At 36.8% G+C, this 19,102-nt stretch overlaps 1 protein-coding gene across 1 annotated transcript in view; it reads left to right on the forward strand.

Annotated features, from left to right (window-relative positions):
- The first annotated feature begins 1,419 nt into the window (after nt 1–1,419).
- LOC150078295 (octopamine receptor beta-2R-like) overlaps nt 1,420–19,102 on the forward strand; it is a 289,264-nt gene continuing 271,581 nt past the window's right edge. The window contains exon 1 of the mRNA XM_090384979.1: nt 1,420–2,965. Coding sequence (XP_090241105.1) covers nt 1,682–2,941 — 1,260 coding nt within the window. The 5' untranslated portion in view covers nt 1,420–1,681 and the 3' untranslated portion in view covers nt 2,942–2,965. The remainder of the gene's footprint in view (nt 2,966–19,102) is intronic.

The following is a 19,102-nucleotide window of genomic DNA, read 5'->3' on the forward strand; positions in this document are numbered from 1 at the left end:
AAAGTTTACATTTGTAGTCTCATAAATGTACTAAAACGTTTAGTAATATACAACCCCAGGGGCTCACATCTGGTGAGTATGGGCTTGGCACACCCAGGGTCCTGAGCTCGATATCATCATTCTTCTCCTTCTTGGTGATTCCCTTCTACTTCTCTCTCACTCTATATATGGATAATAATAATATTTTATTATATCGATTTTTGTTTTAAGATTAGAAGTGTTCGATACTGTCTTAGAAAAAACTGGCATTCTACAAGTTTATAAGAAATGTTGTTGGGTTTTAGCGCATCAGCAACTTAGGCCATATTGCACTGTATATAATATGTTTGTAAACTGCGTGTGTTCTGTGGTCGATTTGCTGCTTGCTGGGCAGAAACCCGAGTTTCCGGGAGAAAAAACAATATTGCTTTCGCCTGAGGCCGACCAACTCGTGAAAAATGCCCATAAAAATCCCTCACGTCATTGATGGGACTCGAACTCAGGTCTTTTCCACCCGATGGCAATCCATGCTGATTATTTTCAAATCCAATGTGGCCCAGAGTTAAGTTAAGGATTTCGTTCTTTTATAATTTCCTCGTTAATGAAAGAGTTGATTCCAGTCAGCCTTCGGGTGCGATTGAAATTATTTTTTAAATGAATTGCGTTTCTGAATCTGCTTGACAGATGGCGTTATTTGATAAAATGGCTTTTTTTTAATTGAGTAGATAATGAGGGGTAAACTTTCCAATTGTGATAGGAGTTACAGGATATATGGTCAGTAGAGGCTACGCGTTGAGTAAGTCAACGACAAATGGTGGTATTAATATCAACCTAATACCCGATAAGAAAGGAAGCCTTTCAGATGTAGGCACGATTGCGCAAACGCTACTAGGAAAACCCCAATAGTTTGAAGAAAGGAAGTGCAGCTACATATGTACGCAAGTACACGCTTTCTACATCTTATACGCGACATCTCGCTCGATTATGGTGATGAGACACCTCCGAGAATGACTTCCTTCGCACTATTTTATCTTCTCGCATCGTATTTTTCTGGAACGATCCCACAAACCTGTCGGAGTGTAAAGAGCTGCCACTACATTCATCAATGGAGCGACACGATTACTTCTCCCGCCTATTTACTGCCGACTTTGATGCAGTTGTACGACATCCGTGGCACGACGTTTCCGTCCTCGCAAACGCCAATAAAAAAAGAAAATAATAATAATAAAAATAAGAGAAATCCGTCCATATACTGTACTTCGCGTTGCACTTAGTCGTGTACGTGCGCTTTCTTTCGGTCCGGGACGGCAGCGCTCCCTGCCGGAGCGGATGCTTCGATTGGACATATCTGCGTAATCTCGCGGCAGTCTCGTGAGTGCGCGAGAAACCGGCGTTATTATTTAACCGCTCCTATGGAAATGAAGGCCAACGCTGATTCACGTGGAGAAGCGGTTGCGCAGGCAGTTCGCCTACCGTCAGTCCGCAGGAAAGGAGCACGCGCTGCTCCCGCGGCGAAGTTTTCCCCCCACACACACACATACACAATCCCTGCTCTTCAAACACAGTTGGAGGAGCGACGTAAGGAGTGCGGTGGAGTTGCCACTCTTCGCAGTGTAAACATCGGTTGTAGGGTTGTCGGAGTCGTAGCCGAGGCATTGGCGACTGCCGTAAATGAGCGGTGAACAGAGTATCGCGACATAAGATGACAGACGCGGGGATTTCTAAGGACTATGCCTCCGTTTTCGTGAACAATTCGTTGCATTCCTCTGGTGACAATGAGACATTGCCAGGGGACCCCGGGAATGACCCCGACAGTTGGGATTCGTTGATGAAGGTCGTACTGAAGTCGTTTGCATTGTTCCTGATTATGGTGAGTGCCGTGTTTGGTAACCTCCTTATCATTTCCAGCGTGTTCCGACACCACAAGCTACGGATCACCACCAACTACTTCATCGTATCGTTGGCTTGCGCCGATATTCTTGTTGCGTTGTTCGCAATGACTTTCAACGCTAGTCTGACCATCTCCGGTAAATGGCTCTTCAGTCAGACCGTGTGCGACTTCTGGAATTCGTGCGACGTCTTGTTCTCTACGGCCTCCATTATGCACCTGTGCTGCATCAGCGTGGACCGGTACTACGCCATCATCAAACCACTCGAATACCCTACAAAGATCACGGGAAAAACAGTTGCCATCATGCTTACTTGTGTCTGGTTGTCTTCGGGGCTGATATCATTCATCCCCATTTTTCTCGGATGGTACACCACCAACGATTACCTAAAGAACCGCACCCCGGACGAATGCGATTTCGTCGTAAATAAGCCGTACGCCATAATTTCGTCGAGCGTGTCGTTTTGGATACCCTGCTTCATAATGTTGTTCACCTACTATAAAATCTACCAAGAAGCCACTCGACAGGAAAAGTTTCTCTACAAATCGCAGATCGGTCCGGCAATGATGCAGAACAGTGCACGAAACAGCATGGACCACACAGCAGCGCCGAACGTGCACGCGCCCCCTCATCGCAACTCGCACGCTGACGACCCCGAAAGCGGTCAGTCTACGCCTACAAAGAGAACGATTAACAAGATGAAACGTGAACATAAAGCCGCCAAAACTCTGGGCATAATCATGGGAGCTTTCATCCTCTGCTGGCTACCCTTCTTCCTGTGGTATGTGTCCACCGCCATGTGTGGAGATGCCTGTCCTTGTCCGGATATTGTAGTGGCGGTTGTGTTCTGGATTGGCTATTTTAACTCGTCACTTAACCCCATCATCTACGCCTACTTCAACAGAGACTTTAGGGAAGCTTTTAAAGAGACAATACAAACTTTTGTCTGTTGTTGTATGCGGATGTCACTGTTTCAGGGGGCCAACAGGAGTAATCATGCCATCCACTTCAATTGTACCTACAGGTCCACTCAGGATATTGGCCTAGTGGAAAACAAATATGTCCGGGAGTGAGGATACCTCTGATTACTCAATTAGGTAGGTGACGATAGATAGACTATGTGGTTACGAACTATGTCATGGCGTCAAGTAGTAAATGACGGAGCTATTTATTTATTATAACGTTGAGCTGGTGTTATGTTGCATTAATGAAACTCGTTAATTATATTGTTATGATTTCGCAAAGTTCTCCATCGTCTAACTTCAAATTATACCTTAAAGTTAGGCCTGATAGTTATCTGCTATTGTGACGGGTACTTCGATGCCACGGACTTTCTTGGACTTCCGATACGAGTTTTAGTGGATTGTTGGACACGCTGGTGTGTCCTTTCGCTTATCCGTTACCTCAGCAAGTAACTTGAGCACAGCAACCTCCTCCTCTTCCTCTCCCTGCCCTCCTATATTTTTTAATGCTTTACGGTGTATATATTACCACTCAATTGGAACTTGTTTGCTAAAAGAATAAAATGCATCGCGGCTATGAAATTGCTTGAAACTTTGGGGAGAACTTTGATAACGATGGAAAGTCAGAGGAAAAAAAAATCTGAATCCACAAATGAATACGGGTAATCTGTTTTGTTTTACGTCAATTTTTTTTCTTTTTTATTGGTCAAAATAAAAATGTTTTCACTGTTATTTTGTGTTGCGGTTTTTTTTATTTTCAAATTACTTCGGCCAGCTTGATGTTTCTATACGTAAAAGTGTTAGCTGAATAATTATCAAAATATTTAATGCGCTACCAGAAAGTAGCGCATTAATACAAAACAAACCATATCCAATGTGACTCGAAAAATAGACAATTATGTTCATCATAGGTGGCGCAGAAAAACAAAACAAACAAACCAAAAGAAAAAAATTGTATACTGAGTGCCTTAGCGCCGCCTAGTGATCTAAATTTCTAATAATACATCGATGACGTAATAATTTGTTTTATACATATCATAAATCACAAGAACTTAAGTTTCTAGTTACTTTTATTTATCATTTATTTTTTAAATTTTAAGTTAATTCCATAGCACATTACACAAGATTTTTTTAACATAACACTTTGAAAATTAAGTAGAATAATGATACGACGATAACATTCTCGGTCTTCTTATTCTGTTTTTAATATTTCTAATTTCACAATTTCTTCTTCTATTCGTAACATAGCATAGTATTTGTGAGTTGCTTATGGATCTTCCGTTTACGATACATTTGAGATTTAAACACTGGGACACAGTCTGCGGATGACGATAATTCAAAGAAATAATTAACAAGAAGTTTAATGCATCCTAAAACAAGTTATAACATATTTAAACTTTCTATGCCTTGTTCGGCATACTTAGACTCCGTTTATTAAACCCACAAATGGTGCGCATCTTTTTCACAATGAATAAACATTACTTTACAGTGTTTTGAACTGGATAAAAGATCTCATTATTCTAAAGGTGTTGCTAATTGAATCTGAAGAGTCGCACAATAAATTAACGTTAAAGACACTGAAGTTTTTAAAATGGTTATAGCTTATTAATGAATGAATAGTTTTAAGTCAGTTAAAAGGCCAAAATAATTTTACAACTTTCGTTGTTATTTGCCTGGTTCCAGTCCAGTTGTGACACTTGGTTATTGACGTCATGACAAAACATTTCGCAATGTCTTTCTTATATTTTTCTGTGATAGCCGTAATTTTAGATTTGCTTCCTCCCATCCAGATGTTAGGAAAGGGAAAAGGTTTGTCTAGAGCAGAGGTTCCAAAAGTGTGGGGCACCTCCTCACAGGGTACACACTTTTTTTTTTTTTAGGAGGGGATGCTTGTTGTTTTTATCAAGCACTTTTTTTTTTTTAAAACCAAATGTGGAAATGCCATCCCACTAATCCAGATACGAATTAAAATTTTTTTTTTTCTATTATTCGTATTTTATTTCTTTGAGATTAAATTTATTGAAGTATATAGTAATTTATAAAAGTATTCATAGCTAAATTTTAGGTCAAACCTGTTTATTTACACTTGTTTTGGACTTTTGGGGAGGACGTTAAATTTATGGAAATTTAAGGGGGCTCAAGTTATGAAAGTTTGGGAATCTCTAATCTAGAGTGAGTCCAAACGTTCTTACTCAGAAGATAGCAATGCAAACTGTAAAGAGGAATAGGAACGGATTAAAAATTACATTTTCCAGAAAGCTGAAGGAAGCAAGATGCTCATTTTCAGTGTAGTGACGTATTAACAGTGTATGTAGGTGAATAGCGGAAACCTTGCGTGCAAGGATGTGGTGTTAGAACAATACAGTTGTCATTCACATTGAAGAACGAATACAAACAGCTGTAATATGTCTCGAGGGGAAAAGAAAGAAAGAGAGAGAGGTTAAAAAAAAACATAAGTGCTTGAACACAGTAATCTGAACAAAATTGTCAATGGCTGGGACTCTAAGACAGTTTTCTTACCATTCGTCTTTACGTCTTTTTTGGAGATTAGTTCCAGTCCGGTCACAAGCATCGAGTTAATTAAATTTTATATAATTTAATTTTAATTAAATTATATAAAAATTAAATTTAAAATAAAAATTATCCAAATTATATAAAATTAAGCAATTTAATTATATTAAATTAAATTTAACATTTAATTATTACTTTATCTTTGATACACTCTGTTTTTTGTTATGTAATAGTAGTCATTGCGTTTTACTCGCAGTAAATATATATATATATACCATTAATTACTATTTTTTCTTGTAATTTTCATTTCGGCATCAAGAAAATCGAATACTTTGGATTTATGAATTACGTACTCTGCTCAATGATTTGTATTTTAATTTATTATGGATAATTGCGAACTCTCAGAATATCCATCAAGACCTCCTGGTGGAGTCAACATACTGGTTGCGAACCGCTGTTCTGTGTATAAAGTTGACTATTCATGTTTAAAGTATGATTGGTAATATTATGTATAAAATATATTTGCGACTGTGGACATGTGTTCAGTGACTCATCTGTACACGGAACCACGAGGCAGTCTTAATTAGTGTGAGTTGAATACAGGGTATCTGTTTCGTCTCATTGTAAATGAGTGATTTTACTAAGCAGCGAGTTTGCATCAAATTTTGTTTCAAACTAGGGAAGAGCACAACGAAAACCCACAAAATCTTAATCAGCTTTCAGAGGAGGGTCGTTAAGACTTTTCAGTGGTTCATAAAGTTCAAAAAGGGTCCCTTGTTCGTCAAAAATAATCCTCGCTTTACCCACCCTTTAACTTCTGGAAACCACCGATTCAATCGCTCTTGTATGTCAGCTAATCAAGACTGATTGACGTTTAACTATCCATGAAGATGCGAGTGAAACCGATATATCCTATGTGACACGTAATCAATTTTAACCCAAGATTTGGAAATGCGACTTGTTTCAGCAAAGTTTGCATCCTCACTGATGATCACAGAGTGACGTGCTCTCGCATGGCAGTGTCCTCGACAAAGTGCTGCTGTAACCCACACGGTTTCTTGAATATTATTGGTGTCGAATCGTGGGTGAACGGCACTGATCCGGAAACAAAGACCCAGTCCTCTCAGTGAGGAGTGATAATCGCCTCTCTCTTGGAGAAGTTCTTCGTCTTCTCCAAGCCGAAGAAGACGAAGGACTTCTCCTTTGGGGGCTTGGAGAAGTCCTTCGTCTTCTCAAAGCCTCCAAACATTCTCGATCAAACATGAAGATCATGTTTATCGTATTTTTTGAGTCACTGGGTATTGTTTATTATGAATTTGTCCTGCATATTCGAACAGTGAACCAGGATTACTGAAAAACACTTTTTTACGGCGATCGCGCGATGCTGTTGAAAGAAAACGGCTGGAAAAGTGGGTTTCAGGAAATTGCCCTTGCATCATGACAAAGCCCGACACACTCGAAAGTTTCCAATCGAAAATTTCTTTCAAAGCACTCTACCACTGTAGCTTTCCCTCCCACTCATCTGATTTAGATCCATATGATTTTTTTGACTCTCCCAAACTTAAATTCTTCTTGAAATCACAGATTTGCAAGGCCTGAGGAAATTATTCAGGAACTATTAGCAATAACGAAAGAAGTCTATCAGGAATGCTTCCAGACAGAGGCATCTTTCCGCATTCTACCTCCCGTAACTGAGATCCTAAATTATAGAGGAGGTCCAACATTTAAACTTAAGTGCGTTAGCTATTCTGTCGATGGCGCCTCCGTAGCCAGGTGGGAAGGAGCAGCAGTGCATAGCACATGCTTCTTGATTAGACCGGGGTTCGAGCCCGTCACTACCAAATACGGAGGATGCGGGAAGGTCAGGGAATGACCATCGCAGAGCAATATGGCCTTAGTTGCTAATGCTCCTAAAAACCAAATAACAAACAATATTCTGTCGATGGTCTGAAGGATGGGTGTTTTGAGGAGCCACTTAGCAGGAAAATATGTATCATATTTTAATGTTTCACAGTTCACAATAAGGAATTATGTTTATAAAAATTTATGCCTGCCTCGATCTCCTGGTCTTTTCCCTCATTCTAAATGACATCATTCAGATCTTTTATGCACGCATAAGTTTCAGCGTCTATTATTATTATGATTATTAGAAATAATAATAATATTTTATTGGAAATTAAAAAGAAATGGTGCACGTGAAACAGTAGAAAGAGAGAGAACTTACAAACGAGGTTACAAATATTAATTACAAAAAAAGAGGGGGCCCACTTCCGTGTTCCATGTGTCTAATGGAAAAAAGACTGTTCTACTTCCAGAAGTTGCAGAGGCGTTGGAATTGATGTATACGCTGTCAAGAAGATCCATCCGTATAGCCGATAAACTTTGTAATTTCTGAATATTAATTCAGTTTCCAACCTTTGTTACCACATCTTGTACACTGTGATAATCGCCTTAATTCCCTCAGAGGCAGGAAAGTTTGTTTTAGATTTTAAAATTATTTTAAATGTTTAATAGGTATGAATTTACTTTTGTAAACTGAATTAAATTTTACATTCTCCCCTTCTTGAGCTTCTTGATACTATTTATTTATTTATTTTGGAACTAAGTTACTGATAAAGATCTAAATATCCTAACGTCTTATTTCCTATCTTAGTTCCTGATAATTCTTTGCAAACTTTGTCTTACTTTCACTTACAAATTTTATAGCATTCACTAAACTTATTTTTGGTACAGTTTACCAATTTGTACATTAATAGGCTAATAAATAAACAGTTTATTAGACTATAATAACTATTTCGATAACAACGTTTAGTCAATTTTTCGAGTTCTGCGTTCAGCCTCTCCCAACCATCTGCAAACATGTCGTGAGTAATCTTAGAATATTTACCAGCACCTATTATGATGATGGGTTGACCCTGGATATGAAATGATATCACGAAATTGTCTAGTCTTTGCTAAGAGATACAAGAATAGCAGGTTATACAGGAAATTGCGTATTTTGCTTCTCACATTTCTACGTAGTCTTTCCGATCATGAATAGGAATCCACATGAATATTCCTCCTTTGTGTTAATTTTCCTCTAAGCTTTCACTCGGTCGGTATGCCAAGGTCGACCTTATTAAAGCTGTCACGAGACCATAGAGTTAATTAATTAGGACTGTGTGATGATGTCTGGAGTTTCCTTTTCAGTGGATTACGAAATTTTTATGCTATTTTTAGGAGCATAGTAATCATTGTATTTTTGAGAGAGAGATCCTCCATGCGTCTTCAGTCTTTAATGAGGTTCTAGTCTCCTAGTCTTGTCTGTACCACAGAACAATTGAAGTCTCCAATGATGTGGACATGCGTTGCGTAATAGGTAGTGACTCCTGAACGCTAGCTGAACTTTGCCATAGAACTCTGTAATGAATACAGAACCCTGTAAAATGACCAGAAATCAGTGTGTGTGTGTGTGTGTGTGTACGCGCGCGTTTGTTTTGTTGTTTAGTTGCTTCTGGCCACTTAGCTACCAGAAAACAGCATTTACAAGGAAGACTATACTACCTAGTATCCGTTCATGCTACGAGGAGGCGGGCCGAAACTGTGCATGTCAGTCAGTGTATAGGACTAATCTAAAGATCTCACAACCACAGGAAGACAGAAGCTAAGCAGCTGCGATTGCGTTACCAGAAGAAAAAGTAAAATAAGAACGATAATAAAATATAGAAAAGGAAAAAATAATAGTTGAAAAAATAATATTAATAGAGGCAAGAGAAAAATATAAAAAAGGGAAAAAATGAAAAATTAATAAGGAGTGCCCAATTAACACGAAAAGTACGAATCTTTTTTTGGTGATACCACACAAGATGATAGGTATTATGTGGATGCTTCTATTATGAATCTCAAACGTCGCTAGATCAAAGAATGCCTGGAATCTGGTTGTAGGCTTAAATGAGATTCAATAGAGAAGAATACACGGCAATCGCATAATATTTTCATCTTGTAATTTACTATTGTGATAATTAAAATATTAAAAAATAGCAGCGTGTTACCTTAAATTTGTCCATCAATGTATATACAACCCACTTTAAAATAATTTTGCCTACTATGTATGAAACTCACTGTATAATGTTGGTTATATACAGAAAATTGAAAAACACACTCAACAGAATAGAAGACTTTTGAGATCAACACCCGAAGACTTTTGAGATTTCAAACTTCTTTAAATGGAAATTTCATTTTTACTTAAAAAAAGTATTTGATAAACAAACTCAATTTCCTGCAGTATTCCTGTAATATTAAAAGTATCCTACTAGACAGAAGTATAGACATTAAAGACTTAGAAATAATTTTGAAGCAAAAGCACCTTTCATATAATACATAGCATTTTGGTCTCGGCATTTAAAATTTTTCATTTTAAAGAACACACTCACTTAAACTTTGATAACGAAGACATTCTCAACACCCTTTAAAATCCATTGTTGTAGAATATCTCCCAAGTGTGGTATCTTCAAAATGAAATAGTAATCTTAAAAACATTTAACATTTTACAGATTTTCTATATCTGTCTTCTTGGATTTGGTTATTTTCATGTTGGTGCTTGCAGAAGGAGAGTCAGATGCTGTTACCAATTAACAGACTCTTGCGTGCAGCACAATCCAAGAACAGATTTTTTTCTCTTTTTTTTTTGAAAGGTGAATTTTGTAAATGTACACTTCACAGCCTCAAGAGAAGTTCTGCTGATAAGTATACCAGAAAAATTCTCTTGGATATTTAAGACTCTAAACCTGTGACTCTCAACTGGTGTCCCCTATCACCTTGGTTTGCCACGAGATTAGGAAAAATCGCATTGAATTCAATATCAATCGCTAATTGTGACTTCAAGTGTGACCTGAGTAACAAAAGATTGGGAACCACTGCTCCAACCCTCTGGTTAAAAATTATTACACCTTCATCAGCGCATTTTTTTTGCTGCATCCTAACTGGGTAAATCGAATTTAATCATGAAACCTGAGTTACTAAGATTCCATGCATTTAAAACTTTATATTGCAGTATTCCTCAAGCTCTGTAGATTGTGTGTTACCAATCTACATATTTATTTAAAAATTTACATTAATTATCATGTACATGATAATTAATGTAAATTTTTAAATAAATAGCAATATACTTCTCCACTGGAGCAGGACGTTTTATTTAAAGGACTTAGCGAAATTACTCTACAAATCAGATCGGTGCACTTAGAAGCAGACTTTATTTACGTACAGAATGAGCCTGTGCCCTATTTGTACAATTAATTATGTTAATATGGGGAGAGGGGATACTAAATCCTACTTATTTTATGAAAATAATTTTTATGAGCTTTATTACATCTGTGTACTTGAATACCAGTAGATTAAATTATACTTTATATAGTGGTTCTAAATTAGCGATATGCGTACGTCTAGGGCACAAAGAGGAAGGTATGGGAGTACATGCGTACCGCTTTAAATAAATGTCTCGAATTCAAACACTAATAAAATTTACTTAAAATCAAACTCCACATCGAAATTTCAGTAGTTAGGGACATTGGTACGAAAAGGTTAGAAGCAGTGCTATATGCAACCACCTTGAAGATGACCCACTTCAAGTACGACTGTGGGTCAAATATGATTGGGCTTTTTTTTATTACGGGTTTATTAAGAAACATAAGGATACGAAGCACCCATTGTGTGATATCATCGGGTGGAGAGGAACATTACCTCTTTCACTGTAGGACTGGTTTAATCAGTTGACGTCATGCCTGAAAGAAGATCCATTCAAGATCCGTTGCCCATCGCATTATTGTGGAATTTTTTGTCACCTTAAAACCCAGTGCTTTTTGCAAGTGGTCAAACAAAGATCGTGATAAGGTAGCAACCGATTCTCGCATTTTCTGTATTTTACGTCCAATTTCTAAATTCTGCAAATACGTTTCTTTGAAATAAAGAGACGGAAAAAATGCGTTTAGTTCATTTAAATTTAGTTAGCTGAAGACAGCAAAATACTACCATATCCTTAGAATACAGGGGAAGGGGGGACAGCTTAGCTAGCTAAGGTTCATACAATATACTTAGTGTTAATGGGAGGGAGACCCAACATCAATTATTTATAGGAGTTGCATTCTGATCACGTTTGCACGGGAAGGTATGCATAAAGCCACGCTTTCACAAAAGTGAGGTAAAAAAAAAATTAATAGTTCACGAAGTGCTTTCACGGATATGTAGGAGTCAAGTTCGAATAGCAAAGCTTAATATGCAGGAGTAGTTATTTGCCTTATTTTTTGTTGAAGAAAAAAAAATTGAAAGTTACTCTCAGCTCAGACATCAACAAAGTTTATTACATCATAATAGCAGGGGTAAAGTTGATAAATTTCGGAAAATTATTTTTGTGATACCCCAAAGTGATTATAACTTCGTAAACGTGGAAAAGGGCATGTTTGTTGTGGAAGGGGGACGAATAAATCTTCTGTACGAGCAGAAGGTTCAATGAGATTCACTGCCTCTCATCTGAGATAGTGTAGGTGGCCTTGGAAGATGAGGTTATATTTACTCACTCCCATGGCTAGCTGCCAGTGACCTACACACATTATGTTAGAGACACGAATGTGATACTTCTTTACTACCCTACCATTACTCATCACACGGGTATGGACCAGCATAAAAATATGGCGCACATCTCATTACATTATTGGCTTCCTCCTTCCAGAGAAACAATATTCCAAAAGCTATTTAATTTGAGAACTTGTCTTTTCAAATTTGCCCTCTGCATACCGCTGTTCATTAAAAATCAAACTGCTCGACCTAACAGAACACCTGAATTTTAAATAAGTTCGGGCAAGAAGTAATACATTATCCGAAACACGAAGTTAGTATCTTATACGTCTACTGGCGAGACGATCAATAACCAGTTAAAAAGATACTGTCTTTAGTATGAAAATGCAATTCTGAAAATAAATAATTAGGTCAAATTCCCGACGTTTTCTGCATTTAATAAAATAAAATATATTTCATTTTCTTGAAGGCGTATGCAGATATGAGATTTGCATATCTAATTCCTCCAGCTCCCAAGACAGAAAAGTTTCTCAGACACCTCCATCTCAGAAAAAAAAAAAAAAAAACTAAATGTAATGGGGATTCCACATCTACTCCCAAACCGAAATACCAACTATTTATTCCAATGGTTGACTTATTCGGTATTCAGACAACTGCTCATACACGTATGTTATAGTACTCCTAAGGCATCTGTGCGCCATTTGGAGGAGAAAAGTAAAGGACAGGTTCTCCCTAAAGGTAAATAAATAATAATAAATATTTCTAATACAGTGCATGTTTGATGTTCTGGCTTTAAATCCGTGGATGCAATGGAATATGTTATCTAGGAGCATCTTTAAGGATATGAATGCAGAGATACTGCAGACGAAACCTCATTGATCAACAATGCGGATGAGTACGAATAAAAACATCCTATTATAGACTATTATCTGACACATGGCCTGTTTGACTTCAGATACGTAGGAAATCCAAAACACAGTGGATAGTATGTTTTTCTTCAAGCAACAAAAGTCTATTTTTTATTCAACCAAATATACTCGTCAAAATGATTGTTAAAAGTCCTCAACAGTACAGTATATTGCAGCTTTGAGGCCTGTCTAGACTTATTAACTTCCTGAATAGGTTTTTGCCCAACAAAGAATCACATACGCCATTTGTTGTTCTGATGAAAGTAGTACGGATTTCCGCTCGCTCTAGAAGCTCCTGGAATATCATAAAAAAAAAAAAAAAGTTCCCTAGACTTTCTCAGTAAAAATGTTCGCTTTTCTTCTATCAGATTTTAAAATTATTTAAGAATACCCGGTTGACAAAATTTAATAACGATTTTGGTAGCGTTCGACCTTGAACTGCATTCACGCATCGCGTGAAAGATATACACTGAATTTGGTTAATTCTGTCAGGGAAGAGCTGGAGGCGTTGTGTAATAGAAAGAGCAGATGTAATTATTATAGCAGTTTCCGCCTGGCAATCATTAGGACACCCACTCTAATGACAGTTGACTTATTCGAAAGCAGCCATATTCATCACGTGATTTTTTGCTGTTCTAAAGGATAAGAACGTTGTTTATATTCCCTTAATTTTATGACATTTTAGGATAAAATCTGTTTGGAACGAAAACCAGTGATGGAATATCATTAGCTGAGGACAGTTTGAGATCATACAAGTTTGAGAGTAATTTTATAAGAAGGACGGCATCCAACAGATGCTGTTGTTGATCCATTTCTGGAAGCTGAAAAACATGAAAGGGAAACATCGTTGTTCGAAGCAACTTAGGCTTAATGCGGCCAACTTTATTTCAACGGAAAATGGATTTTCTGTCAGCAGTCATATTGTCAGGTTTTTACCGAGCGCGTGCTTTTTACCCTCTTTCAGCGTGGCATCGGAGGGGTATGTTAGCTGTGAGAGTGTCAAAAATAACCAGATGGGAGGCAGAAATTTCAAAGAAATCGTTCAATTGGTTTTGTGTATATTTTGAAGAGCCCAAGTAGCAACAAGAAAACTGCGGTGTAATGGAAGAGGGATGAGGTAATAAAATTGCATCCCTGTCATTTTATCCCATACTAAAAACAACCTGAGACTCTGCCAGAGGGCTCTTGTTTTTATAAGAATTGGGGTGAAGAAATTCCGCTTTATTGATGGCGTATACTAAAGTGTATCTAATATTATAGCAAAGTAGTGTATATAACGATTTTTAGTTAAAATACTGAATAAGACATTTTATTTTTTCGTGAGAAGGATCGTGCATTCATATAAAGGACACGACTCACTGAATTTTATAGAACCTTTTATTCCGTATTTGAACAGAACTCATTCTGTTTGTGCAATATCGATGGATGAGACTTTGTCACGAGTACGTCCTGTTTTCAAATAAGTGTAGGAGGTCCGTTATTATAGTTATGTCGCGACACGCCATCTTGTAGGTGTTTTAAATGGGTTTACGTGTATATTGGAAAGCTGAATGTCCTAGGAGTGTGCAGCGCAGAGTCACATCGGAATATTCAAAATGCCGAGACGGTTTTTTCCTCCCGTTTTTCAACCCGATTTATTTACGCTTGCTACGACGAGGACTTCCATCATTTAATCCCTGAAAGTTTACGAAATGTTCAAGAAGCACGTGGAAGCCGCCTTAACTTTTCAAAACTGCTACGATCTCGAAGACACTAAACGACAAGTCATTTAGGGAAGGTTGTTAGCAAAGATCGTAAGTAGTTTATCCTGGCCTTATCCCCTAAGACGGTGCAGTGGAAGGCAAAAACAGGAACATGGGCTTAACGTTTATTGGAATGAACGGCAACGTCAAGGCTGCAATAATGAAATAGTGTGGAATAAAATGAGTTGATGTAAAGGACAAGAGGATGACGGGAAAGCGGGGGAGGAGATGTGGGGGCAGGCGGTAGAATAGCATGGAAGATAAATATTTTATATGGTCCTCTACGAGCACGTAATATAAATGCATCTACATCCAAAAAATGGGAGCAGAAAGCGAGGTATTTTTTTTTTTGCCTTCCTCTTGGAAAAATTCTGTTCTGTGTGGTGTATGCTCTACTGGCTTCATTAGTTATTTAAGAAAACACTTTCACTCAAAAGAAACGTTGCAAGATTAGTTTGACTTAGGGAGAAATTGACCACTTTGGGTGATGATAAATTTTGATTTATCACTAAATTTTTCTAGTGGATTTGCTAATTTTTTTTTTCCTCGGAAGGAAGGCAGAGCTCTGTGGCTTAGTTGATAAGGATGGAGGAAGATCTAGGCAAATCGCAGGATTTTATCCAGTCAGTGAATAAACCTTTCTAAAATTTTTCGACAGTCACTGAATTAGTCAGGCTTAGATGGATATAATAGGATTCCCCCGAGAAAACTCAGATTTTCTTTTGTATCCGAAGTAGTGTTTGGAAGTTACACGTGATTTTTGATCCGGACTTCTCATGGCCTTACTTTTTTTGCGAGAAACATGAATCTCTCTCTTAAGTTTCTATAATTATTAAAAAATCTTCGTAGCGTTATGTTCTCTTCTAATTTGTTTTTTTACGGATACAGTGTCATCTAAATTTTCTTATACTTTGTGGATTGAACACGACGAAGTATTTTGTTAGTAATGGCGTCATGGAAGTAGTGGTACCATTTATAATAGGAATGTTCGTAACACGCTATAATTAATTTCATCAAAGTTTGTATTGTAAATATAGGATGACACGCGTTTATAGCTTTTTATTTTAATTTCAGAGAAATTTTCGACGTATACTCCAAAAGTACAAGTTTGCTAAAAAAATTTACTTTAGAATCGCTGAAAAAAACCTCCAAGATGCTTTAATCTCCTTTTGAAATGTTTGAAGGTCACGAAACATGCTTATCTTAGGATTCGAAATGTTGCCATTTTACTTTATTCTGTAACTTTGCTCTACTAAAAAGTGCTCACAATAATTCGCGAAAAAGTTCTAAAGGTTTTGAAGAATCTTTTGAAGTAAGATAAAAATAAATTTTTGGATATGTTTTATATTCCAATACCGTGGCAGCTCGTAAAAGAGGAACTTTCTGTTACATGAAACTCACGTGAAACAAATTAGTAATTTCTAAATAACAGGGAGGTTTCATCCAGTTTTCATTCGGTGTATTTAGGAGTATAATATTTGAGCAGTGCAAATCAAGGGTTTCACGCCAGTTGGATTTTTGTCTAAGGATCAACTCAGCACCATAATTTATTACCCGAAGTTTACACTAGATGTAAACTTCAGGTAATGAGTATTGGAATGTTTTATATGCCAATTTTTGAAGTAAAATAAAATTCACTTTTGTTTCTTAATCAGAAAAATGTGTGAAACAAAGAAAACAGCCCATAAACCTCTCTCAGCCAGATAGTCGCAGGCTATGTGGGTCTGTCTCAAACCATCTTCTAGCTGACCATCAACACCACTGTTCCCAAATACATCGATCCACATGAAGATTACTTATTTTTTTTTTTGGTGGAAAACTGGGGATGCAACCTGGATATTTAGCGGCCAACTCAAAAGCTAAACGTCGTCTTGTCTATACGAGGAAGAACGTAAAATTCTTGTGTGTGTGGGCTGAGACCTGATTATCCTGTGTGGAGTTAAAAATACTGCTGGAATAACGTTACGAGAAAATATTTTTTTGTTAATTTTTTTAACTTGGTAGATTTCTAGATCAGTGCATTTGCTGATGCTGCGATGGTCCCATATCTAGGAGTCGCTATCCAGCAAAAATATTTCCCAGTGTTGTTAGTTAACCAGCTGTTATGAGGAAGAGACCAGAATCAAAGTAGTTGGTAGGACTAGGAATCGCTAGAATATAATCCATTATTAGATTAATTGGAATAAAGCCTCTGAATTACTGCTCTTAAAATTGGCAACAGTAGTTGAAAGGGGCAAGTAGGAGACTGCAGCAAAGCAATGTGAATACTCGCACATATTTTAACAGCACAATAAACAAATATTAAATATCGAGAAATTTGAATAAGGTAGCTGGTCTTGTTTATTCTCTTCATGTCCTTCTTTCTGCGTGTAACAACTTGACTTCCAGTGGACGAATTTTCATGAAATTTTACATATGGGTATTTTAAAGAGATTTGTCGAGCCATTCCAAATTTCATTAAAATCGGACCAATAAAAATGTGACAATTATTATATATATTTTTTTTCATTTTCATGTAATAACTCGATTCCCATTGGATGGAATTTCATACAATTTTATATTTCGGCCCTAAAGATTTGTAGAGCTGCCAAAAATTTTATTAAAATTAAAACCGGACTAATAAAAATATCGAGCTATCCCAAATATCATTGAAATTGGGCTAGAAATCCGACAATTATTATTTATTTTTTTCAAACATGTCACATAAGTGTTCATATTCAGTACCGTATGAGCATTGGATATTATGTTGGTTGCCATGCCCTAGTTGTAGAAATGAGTGTGCAGTGCGGTGGACGACCCGAGATGAAGCGTAAAAGTGGCTACCTTTGGCTCCTTTTTTATATAAATCGTGAATTATTACTATTTGTAACTCGCCTGATGAAACACGTTGTGTACATTAGCTAACTCCTTATAAATAAAAATCTATTGTTATTGCGTAGGTACATTACGTCACCTTGTGTACTAGTACAGGTAACTGCTGGGCTCAGCAAAATATACTATTTAAGATATTTCCAGTTTTGTCTTCTCAGCGCAACTGAAATTAATAATCACTTACAGCACGCTAATAGTTCTGATTCTTCTTTTTTTCCTGTAAGGCAACGTTTCTGATGGCTTAATATAAGCAGGTAGTTCAGCACACCTGAGAGAAACGAAGCAAGACAGTTGATTTGTCAATCCTGTTTCCATTGCAAAACTGCTGCTTCTCAGAATCAGCGGTTTCACGTTGTACATCTAAAATAAGTTAATTTTCCAAAAATTTAAATATAAATAATTTCATATAATAAACACAATTTGAGAAAAACGTATAGAAGCTATAAATGGGAGACGAGTTTATGGTGGAAAATTTGAAGTTGGATAATTCCATCGAGGATTAATTATGGTTGTTTGCGAACAGCTCACCACCAGCCACTTGGGAACTTAAGAGTATAAAAATATTTTAAGATACCCGAGTTTCCAAGCATTGTAGAAAAGTAATTTGAGACCGGTGTCTTAAATTAACAGAGTATTAAAAGACAATTATAAAGAGATCCGGGTAGCCATTTAAAAATAGCCCTCCATGCGGCCTGAAGGCTTTGAATAACGAACCCAGTGAGTATATTTACACCTGTTGGTTTAAGTATGAAGGAAATGTGAGCGCCTATTAAGACGTGGATTATGTCTTAATTTTCCTGTTGTCTCTAGAGTATTGTTTGCTTATTTAGAGAATTAATAAGTAAAAAAAAAAAAAAATAAGTGAGTGAGCTCATTGACTTTTAAAATTTTTAACTCTAATTTTAAAATTTAGATTGCGTTTAGTGTTTTGGTTTTAATCTTTAAATACTCTGGTTAAGTTTTTATTTAATATAAATATATAATTGTAAATAGTTAAAAATTGAGTTAAACGAATGATTTCTTTCTAATTTCATTTAATAAAATTTGCACTTCGTTATTTCTCGAATGGTAACTCCTCAAATGAAACGAGGGAATGATTATCTTACCTGCTTGCAGGGCGGTTTAAAGGTGCCCGAAAATAATAATTAGAATAAATGCAGCAGATGTGTTTCTTTCTACATTCGTATACAGAGATAGATTGGAATAAAGACTGTGTTTATTCTGCCCGTTTCCTCGACTAAACAATGTTTCTAGTGATTAAGGGATATTGCATGTGGTAAAATGAATGGACTTATACATTCGGAATATATGAAGATTTCAGATGGTGCCAGCTTTTCCCTTCTTGATCTTGATTAAAATTTCAATTACGCGAGTGAGTACAGGTCTTATTTTTATTTTAAGTGCAAATTTCTGTCTCCCACAGCACGATTTTTGCTGAGGAAGGTTATATAAAGGAGGTAATTACGGCTTGGGATTCTTTTCTGTAATTACAAAGTAGAGGAAAATAAACTAGACATTTAATTATTTTGAAACACGAATTTGCGTCATTAGTGCGGGGTTTGAATCCGCGCTTTTACTGAAGAATTAATTGGACGTTTGTTTTGACTAAGTCTTTATCAGAGACTTAAACAAAACACTATAGTGATTTTCTTTCAAGGATTCCATCTATCAATGAATTTAGGCTTTTTACG

The sequence above is a fragment of the Mastigoproctus giganteus genome, chromosome 11, assembly GCF_048544385.1.
Source record: "Mastigoproctus giganteus isolate SK-2022 chromosome 11, ASM4854438v1, whole genome shotgun sequence".
Lineage (NCBI taxonomy): Eukaryota > Metazoa > Arthropoda > Arachnida > Uropygi > Thelyphonidae > Mastigoproctus > Mastigoproctus giganteus.